Source organism: Etheostoma spectabile, chromosome 2, assembly GCF_008692095.1.
Source record: "Etheostoma spectabile isolate EspeVRDwgs_2016 chromosome 2, UIUC_Espe_1.0, whole genome shotgun sequence".
Lineage (NCBI taxonomy): Eukaryota > Metazoa > Chordata > Actinopteri > Perciformes > Percidae > Etheostoma > Etheostoma spectabile.
In genome coordinates this window covers 17,671,455-17,680,927 of record NC_045734.1, presented here as the reverse complement: position 1 = coordinate 17,680,927, position 9,473 = coordinate 17,671,455, and the positions used below count along the sequence as shown (strand labels likewise).

Genomic DNA, 9,473 nt, shown 5'->3' with positions numbered 1-9,473 from the left:
GGGGGGGGGGGGGGGGGCAGCGTGCGGGTAGAAGATTTAGAATAGATATAAGAATTCTGTGTTTGGCCACAGACAGTGGGATCTATGTCGTGAAGTTGGTGGGAAAGTAGTAATGCTTCAAACACTTGAACTCACCCTCATAAAACACACGCTAAACCACTTACCAAGTACTGTAACAGAGCAACCATATGCTGTTTAGAAATAGCATGCATTCCCACGACTCAGTGAGCCGCAATCCATTATACCTGCAGCGCTGTGACAAAAGGCAATAAAGAAACCGAGAAGTATGTCTGCTGTATCTGTGTAAGAATGACAATATAAGACCATTTTCCACCAGGTATTTTATCCCTTTTTATGATTTATATACCAAGTCTGAACAACACAGTGTCGGAAGCAGTGGGAAGAATTGCGTCTTTAGTATTATGGAATGTGATACTGGGATCACTGAATCATGGAGGCTGGGGATGACTTTCCTACTTCCTCTCAGTGATGGGGAAGCATATGGCATATATGCTTATACAGCTCTTGATAGGGTGACAGATTCCTGGATCTCAGTTGTGCACAGTAGTGTATTTACAGCCTCAGATATGAATCCTCAGAGTATCAATTTCTCAGTTTCAGCTGTAAACCATTCCGAGAAGATTATTTCCATCACCTCTCCTCCCTGATTGTCTGTAAATCCCACACTGGGGACATCTACAGGTTCTTTTTCAGTCTTGGCTTGCTGGCACACCTTTTATTGAAGGATTTCTGAACTTTTCAATGCTGCAGAGGAAATATAGGTCTGATTCCAAGATGTGGCACTTGTCATCTGTTTTCTGTTGCTCTGGAGGTGAATCCAGTATGACCTAGGCTGACACAAAAAGTAGCAGTAAAGTGAGATTTATGGTTCTGCGGAGGCTCCACGCAGAGCTTTTGCCATAGCCTACATAAGTGGCCTGAAGTTGTGTGTTGGTGTGCACATCTAGCCGACGTATGTGAGTGTGGGGAGTGTGTGGAAGAGCAAGGGAGAAGTGAGAGAGAGACGATGAACAGCTTTGGAGCAAGTAGTTACTCTAGAGTCACAGTGAGAAAAAACAATAGTGTCTCCCCTGTTCTTTCTGACCATGCTGGGACATCTGTAGCAGGAAAAGTTAACCCTCTCCTTGATTTCATGTTATTTATGGAAAACCAGGAAATTAATAGGTGGGAAATGCAATGTTGCCAGACCCAACCTGCGTTGCTGCGATGTGTTGTTACATTTTTCGAGAGGTGCACGTCGGGCTACAGCGTAGGGTCCGGCATCGGTCCGTGTCTCAACGTATCTATGTACGTAGCCACGGCGTAGATTTTACACAGAAATATAAATTAGGCAGGGGTTGGGGCTACACTGCTAAGAGAGGCTTGTGTGTGGGTGTGGCTAATACATCCGTGGTGTGGGGGTGTGTGTTGGTGTGTGTGAATGGTTCCTACATGGTAGAAAATTAAGATAAAGAGATAACAAAAAGAGAGGAAAAATAAAGTTTCCAATTTGAAGGTTGTGTGTAAGACAGAAAAAGGACAGGTTGAACATAGCGTGAGGGGCAGGAGAGTGAGAGCGAGAGACTGGTATGAGCGGAGACTATTAGTGATGACTGTCCTGTGTCCAGAGGTGAGCCGGCTGAAAAATGAAGCTGCAAATGTTGCAACAAGTCATGACAGATTCTATCCAGCCTCATTCCAGCCACACCTGGGGGTGGGGGGGCGCAGTTTCTCTTAGGTTATGCCCTATCATAATTTGTCAGTATAATTCTCTGTCCATCAACAAGAAATCCGTCTAGGCTCGTTTGGCAGGCTGGACCACGATGAGGTGAGGTGGTGAAATGTTTTTTTAGGGAGAGAGAGACGGGGCATTTTCTTAATGTATGCTTATAGTAAATCCCTGGCCTGCCAGCACTCCTGATGCATCATTGTTTACAGAGTAGTAAGATGGATTTGGTGAGGGCACCATGGGGTAATGGTGTGAGGTGAAGCAAGGGTAGCAAGCCAGGACCCTAAAACAGACGTGGGTGTGGAAGCAGGGAATGTTTCCAGAGTGCAGCCCTATCTCTGCTGACCGCCGGGAGGTCATGGCCTCTGCTGTGGAGACCGCAGGTTTATTGCTGTCTTTTGTCATTATGTTATCTTTCTTTCTCATGCTTTCTTCATTGTTTGTAGAAATGCTAGTAGTCCTTGAGTGTGTGTGTGTGTGTATATATATATATATATATATATATATTCTGACTGAAATCAATAAATGAAACAAAGCTTGCTTTAAGCTAAAGGGAACTAAGAGAAAAACAGCCGCAGCCAACCAAATCAGGTCAGGACCAATCATGGACGGGTGGTTTGCAAATCAGATCCTTGGTTCAGACTGATCAATAGATCTTACAAAAGACTGCCTCAAGTTGACCCTTACGCCCACCTTTATCCTCTCGTCGACGAGCTCTGGAGTGTTTTCTCAACAAACACTTAAGATCTCACCAGAGCTGTGCTCAGGTCAGCTTTGGACGCTGCTAGCGTTTAGAGGAACGCAACATTTCTACTTTCTAAGTGCCTTTGAGGCTGTGTGGCAATCTGAGAGACAACAGATATTAGAATTGAGCAAAATTACCATTTTTTGCTTTGACACACACACACACACACAAAGAGGAGGAAAACAGCACATGAGGTTAGTGGAGGGGTCATCTCCTCATCTTAATGAAGTCATAACCTCTTCATGCCATCAGGTTTCTGTGCCGAGACTCACCGTAACCTCTAACTGTCTATGCCTTGGTATTTCCACCACTCCTTTTTTGTCAGTAGCTTTGAGAAACTGTGCTGCCTCGGTGTTCACACTTTTTATCTCGGGGCCAGCCATAACAGTGGCGTCCTTTTTTGATAGGGTAAAAGAAAAACACTCGCAGGTCTGTTGAAACTCCGCCAGCGTCCCACCCTCACGCCTCCCTTACTCCACCACTCCCTATCTCCATCTGTCCCTCATCCCTCCATCCTCTGTCAGTGCTTCCTCATAGCAACGAAGCTTATTAGCGGGCTGTCTCCATCAGGTGGAGGGGGCCTTCCCTCCCGTGTTTATATTTAGACACTGGAATACAGCAGGTATAATGTGGTGATTTTAATGAGGTGTGGTGCAGAGGCTGGATTCTATCAGTCCCACACAGAGAGGGAGAGTGATGGAGAGAAGTAGCCACAGAGTGTAGCGTTAATGCTGTCGTTAGTTTTGCTTGTCATTTTCTTCGTCTGACTCATTAAGTCACAACTCCTTCCTCATAATTGAATAAGACAGTCTGGCAGTTTTTTCTAGTAACACCTGTCAGGGTTTTGGATATCCTCTGTGTGAGTCATTGTTTGGTATGCAGTGTATGAATGTGTTCGAAGAACAATTTCTTAAAATAGGATAGGGCACCACAAAAGGACTGATGTGTCTGATTTTGTTTACTGATGCAGTTATGCTGCCAATATAGCAATATACAGTTAAAAAAAGTAATTTAATTTGTGCTCAAAGTTTAAACACGGTGTCAGTTTTTGTGATATTAGTGTAATAATCTGCCTTATTTTAAGATGTGTCCTCGATATTCTTAAATGAAACTTTGACCTTCAGTTTATTTTAAACGTAATGGCCCCTCAGGGCCTAATGGGTGTTATGTGTGCATTTGCTTGGTCATATTATCAGTGATCAATATAATCTCATCTCTACATTCTGGGAATAATTTAAAATAGGTCCTGTGTGTTGTTTTTGGTGATTGTTTTTAATGTAATAATGATGCATGTTAATTTAGAGCTGCACAAGCTTTGGGTGGACTCCAGGAAGAATAGCTGTGCCTATGGCCCCAGCTAATAGAAAACCCAATACATCAAAACAAATCAACAATATGTTTTAGAACTTACAACAAGGTAAGATAAACATAACAACTCAAAACAACTGGCTCAACTTTACTAATTTGATGAAAGAAAATGGTAAAAAATATGTATGCAACTAAACATCTGCTAGATAAGTTAATGTGTTGGTTAGGTAAATTCTGATAATTGCCTCATCAGTCATTTTGCAAGCAAACATGTCAAACATGCCAAACAGCTGGTTCCAATTTCTTGAATATGGGGATTTGATGCTTTTCCTTGTCATACATGATAGTATATTAAATATCTTTGGGTTTTAGACTGACGGTCAAATAGAAAGACTCCTGAAGATTGCATCTTAGGCTGTGGGAAATGATATTGGGCACTTTTTAATGTTTTCCAACATTATTTAGACCACCAGATTAATTGATTATCCAAGAAAGTAATCATTTTTTGCATCTCTTTCTGAAAATACACTGAGCGTTGTTGAAATGTTTTTTGGAGGATGGCTTAATGTAATGCATACGTCTTCCAAAGTATGATTTCTGTTCTTCAAAAGGTTCCCATTCCCACGTCCCAAAAGAATTGTGAATGACTTTACTACAAGATCTTATCAAAGCCAAGTAATGCATGGCAGATGTTCTTAAAAGAGTTTGCATTAAGTGATGATAAGAGAGAGAAATGTCCCTGCTTTTTTCCATGTCTCTCCTGAGTGCTCCAATCAGAACCAACTCTAACATACATGAGTTGTATGAGTTCCTGTGTTCAATGTGATCCAGGCTTCATTTTGTCAGGAATGTTGCTCAGCATTTAAAGACTTGAATATCATCCAGAGTATTAATTGTGATGTTTCTCCTCTCCTCAGAGCATAGTGGCCAAGTATGGCACTCAGTTTCGGGGAAACTCTCAGCATGATGCCCTCGAGTTCCTCCTGTGGCTTTTGGACAGTGTTCATGAAGATGCTACTCTCAGCCCAAACAACATCACTAACAGCAGCAGCAAGACCAAAGCCAACGCTAAGGTGAGTCCACATCATCAACTAGAAGCCGCAGTCTCTTCAGCTGTGAGCCAGGCTCTTTTATTGCTGTTGCCTTGATGTGGCTGGAAAAAATGCTGAATGTGAAATGTGTTACTACTACCTCTTTCACACCAAGGACCAGGGTTGAGTGGTTCTCTGACCCGTGTTTAACCCTTTATTTTCGTATTTATTTTTGTCAATTCACACCAAGCCTGTCAAAACGAGTTGATGACCACACTAAACTGCCGGCTGTAGATGTATGCCTCAGGCATACAAAAGAGAGTGAGAGAGAGATAGAGAGTTGTGGTGCTGTGAAGTTATTTTGTTATTTTTTAGATGTTTCACAGTGGTTACAAGCTAAAGCCCAGTAAAATCTAATCTACTTCTCTATGTACTAATCTATGTTTTAGTGGCGACCTCTGACAATTGTATCACGACGTAGTTGTTAACGACCCTGTTCGTGTGCCGTTCATGTTGATGATGTGCTTGATTTGATGTTCATGTAAAGAGTTGCAGCTGCTTGCGTCCTAATCACATGTATTCATGCTTATATCTCTTTCTGTCTCGATCTCTCACACACACACACACACACACACACACACACACACACACACACACACACACACACACACACACAGACACACACACATCTTGCTCAATAATGCAGCAAACAGCAGCGTTACCCGAGTAATAACTAGGGATGATCTGAGTATCCGGCTGAAACGAGTATCCGGTACGGATAAAGCACTTTGGCCGAGTACAAGTATATACAGCAATAGAGGCAAATCTGTACTCGGATTGAATACAAATCCTCAACTGGCCGCGCAGCGTTCGTGATAATCACAGCCCATTGATCTGAAGCTTGATGCTGTCATGTAAATAGTTTTCAAATCAGCAATAAATAACAATTTTTGATCAACTATATCATTGCATGCTTAAATAACATACCGGGTTAAAGCCCCGCACATTTCAAGAGAACCCGACCCACTTCCTGGTTAAATTGAACAATTCCGGTTTAGGCCCCCGCCCGTCCGTGTACGGGCCAGATACCAGTAATTCAGTGGTAAACAGATACAAATACAGATAATGCTGTACTCGCTCATCCTATAATAACCCACCTTTTCAGCAGCAGTACTAAAGCTATATGAGGATATTGGCTCTAAGATGACTTTTGTAACTTACTTTATTAGTGTTTTCAATTTAATTTTGGCAGGTAACAAGAGCTTGTTCCTTGTCGGCTAACAAAGCCAGCCTCCTACTTAAGTTGGCTGTCTCCTAATGGGCTCAGGGAGATGAAAGCAAAGATTTTGCTGCCCCGTACAAGTTTGTGAGCACAGAGGCATTCTCCCCCCATGTTGGAGACGAGTCAGTGCTGACTGTCATTCCTGTTGCTCATCAAATGTGAGCAGGTTACGGACACAATTTAACCGAATCCGTGAGCCGTCTCAGACACCATAGTCTCCTCAAACATATTTTGTTTTCTTTGTGAGATATATATAAAGATGACTTCTAAGAGCTGCGATCAGCCAATAAGAACATGGGAAGAAACCAAAAGGAATGTGTTTGATATTCTTCACAGTTTGATCTTTCCGAGCAGTCTCTTCTACACATTCAGTTTTTTCCATCTTTCTTTACTGCAGTTTCTCAGGCAGCATAAGACACAAATCTTTTGCTCCATCTGGCATGTTCACATTGCATGAAAACTGCTCACATTTGCTTTTGTAGACGGCGAAGTGCCATTATGATCTAAGCTCAGGTGCAGAATCATGTGGCATGTAACACTGAGGACATTGTTTAATTGGAGCAGTGCATTAGTTTGGTACACAGTTGTATGATGCAATCCCTACCTCACTGTGGCAGATGTAATCATTGTTCCACTCCATGGTCATTCTTGTTAAATGATGACAAAAGCATTTCATTGCTTGTTTAATTCTAGTCAAAGAAATTACTTCACTCATGTTAACAAAAGAATACTATTATCAGAAGTAGTCTTGTCTTTTCAGTACCAGTAAACCCCACATAATGGAGCTCCATGTGGAGCTGGTTCTGTGAAGAGTCATCGTTGCAGCGCTCTGAGTGCCATTGTGTAGTTAAGCTGAAACCCACTGAGCCCTAGTCTGAAATGATCCTTTGTATGCAGTGACTCTTGTTCTGTGAGATGTAAAAGGAGAAGCTGTTGAAGTAGCAGGCATCTGAACTCTCTCTTTCTTTCTTTCTTTCTTTCTTTCTGAGTGTTGTCTCTGATGTGGGACATTGACATTGCAACCTTGCGATTGCAACGCACTGCGGACTGGACGAGATGCAGTGAGAAGGAAAGAAGGGCAGACCCATCTCTGAGTTAATGACTTTTCATCATGACTAGAGTTGCCAAGCACCAAAATGCCAGTAAACTTGTATTTGGTGTGTCAATTTATTGTATTGGACCATCATGGGACTGAAGTGCATTTTTCTGAAAGTCACATAGACCTAAACAAATACACATTAATAAAACAGCAATACATAACAGGAGATTTTTGACCATATGTCAATCAAATGCTTTCAAACAGACCCCTTACTGGTTTCCTGGTTATTTACAACACAAAACACCGATTTAAGATGAAACTGTGAAATTGTAAGCAGTTCAGTGGCTATCAACAAGTAGTGACTATGAACAAGTAGTAAAACAATCAAAATCTGCCCCAGTTTATTCATTTTATGTGTTGTCTCTGACACCATACAGCTTTGAAAATGGGTAGGGCGATGCATTGTTTTACTGCATATTAATAATCTCCTGTAATTTTATATTTGCTAGCACATATTATGGTCGACAGACACATGACTACCAAATCTTGGCAGCAAAAACATGGGAAATATAGGAAATAAACCATATTTTATCGGATCATGTGAATGATCATGTTTTACTGAATTTCATTATGTGCCAAGTGACATTCAGCTCCATTAGTGATTGTTGTCTTACTGCAGTTGGGAAGGAGTAGTAGGAATAGTTCCACACATTTGATTTCTTTGACCTTTCATCCCGTATCCCAAGTATCAGCCCGTTTCTCCCAGTCGACCTAGAGGTTGGCGGCAGCGCTGCTTGTTCTGCCTCCACTCTGGGCCTCTATACACTGCCAGTGGACGACCTCCAGTCCTGTCAGTAAATGAATACTGTTGTGAGCTGAACTGTCGCAGCGCTGCCACCCAAGGCCCAGCTCCCCCGCTCTGACAGCAGTGCTAATAGAGACAGCCTTTATGCCACATAAACAGCTTACAGCTGTGGCTTTCAATAGGCTGCCAGCGAATCATGGTATCATAAAGCCAGCTTTCCCCCGCTGCTGCCATGAGCCCAAGAAGAAGAAAATCATTGGCTTTTTCACACCAGGGGGGAACATGTCTGATTTAAAAATAAATAAAATAAATGCTTGTCCCCCTTCCTGTAAATGGATTTTGTTCATGTAGCACAGTAAACTCATGCTTATGCTGCTGATGTAGTGTGAAAACTGGAGAGGACAAGCTCCTCTATTGGTTTTTATGTACAAAACATCTCCAACAAACATAAACTAATGTGCACATAATGCATTTACACACACACACACACACACACACAGACACACACACATCTTGCTCAATAATGCAGCAAACAGCAGCGTTACCCGAGTAATAACTAGGGGTGATCTGAGTATCCGGCTGAAACGAGTATCCGGTACGGATAAAGCACTTTTGCCGAGTACAAGTATTATACGAGTAATATGAGTCAATATCTGTACTCGGATTGAATACAACTCCTCAACTGGCCGCGCAGCGTTCTGTGATAATCACAGCCCATTGATCTGAAGCTTGATGCTGTCATGTAAATAGTTTTCAAATCAGCAATAAATATAACAATTTTTGATCAACTCATATCAATTGCATGCTTAAATAACATACCGGTTAAAGCCCCGCACATTTCAAGAGAACCCGACCCATTTCCTGGTTAAATCTGAACACTTCCGGTTTAGGCCCCGCCCAGTCCGTGTACGGATCCAGATCCAGATAATTCATGTGGTAAACAGATACAGATACAGATAATGCTGTACTCGCTCATCCCTAGTAATAACCCACCTTTTCAGCAGCAGTACTAAACTATCTGAGGATATTGGCTCTAAGATGACTTTTGTAACTTACTTTATTAGTGTTAAAAAAAAACAAAGCCAGCTTTCCCCCGCTGCTGCCATGAGCCCAAGAAGAAGAAAATCATTGGCTTTTTCACACCAGGGGGGAACATGTCTGATTTAAAAATAAATAAAATAAATGCTTGTCCCCCTTCCTGTAAATTGATTTTGTTCATGTAGCACAGTAAACTCATGCTTATGCTGCTGATGTAGTGTGAAAACTGGAGATGACAAGCTCCTCTATTGGTTTTTATGTACAAAACATCTCCAACAAACATAAACTAATGTGCACATAATGCATTTACACACACTTAAACTGGCATAGTCCCCAGTGTGGTTTCATATGCTTTATTAATAAACCATAGAATTACATTTAGATTACATTGAATAATTACCAAATAAAAGTCAAGTGTCAGTCTAACCTCTCCATCCACACACGTTTCCTCTCTTTGTGCTCTTTGTATTACTCTCTCTCTCTCTCTCTCTCTCTC

At 41.8% G+C, this 9,473-nt stretch overlaps 1 protein-coding gene across 1 annotated transcript in view; it reads left to right on the top strand.

Moving 5' to 3' along the window:
* usp43a (ubiquitin specific peptidase 43a) overlaps positions 1-9,473 on the top strand; it is a 106,738-nt gene that overhangs the window by 5,333 nt on the left and 91,932 nt on the right. Inside the window, exon 2 of the mRNA XM_032536736.1 lies at positions 4,700-4,855. Coding sequence (XP_032392627.1) covers positions 4,700-4,855 — 156 coding nt within the window. The remainder of the gene's footprint in view (positions 1-4,699; positions 4,856-9,473) is intronic.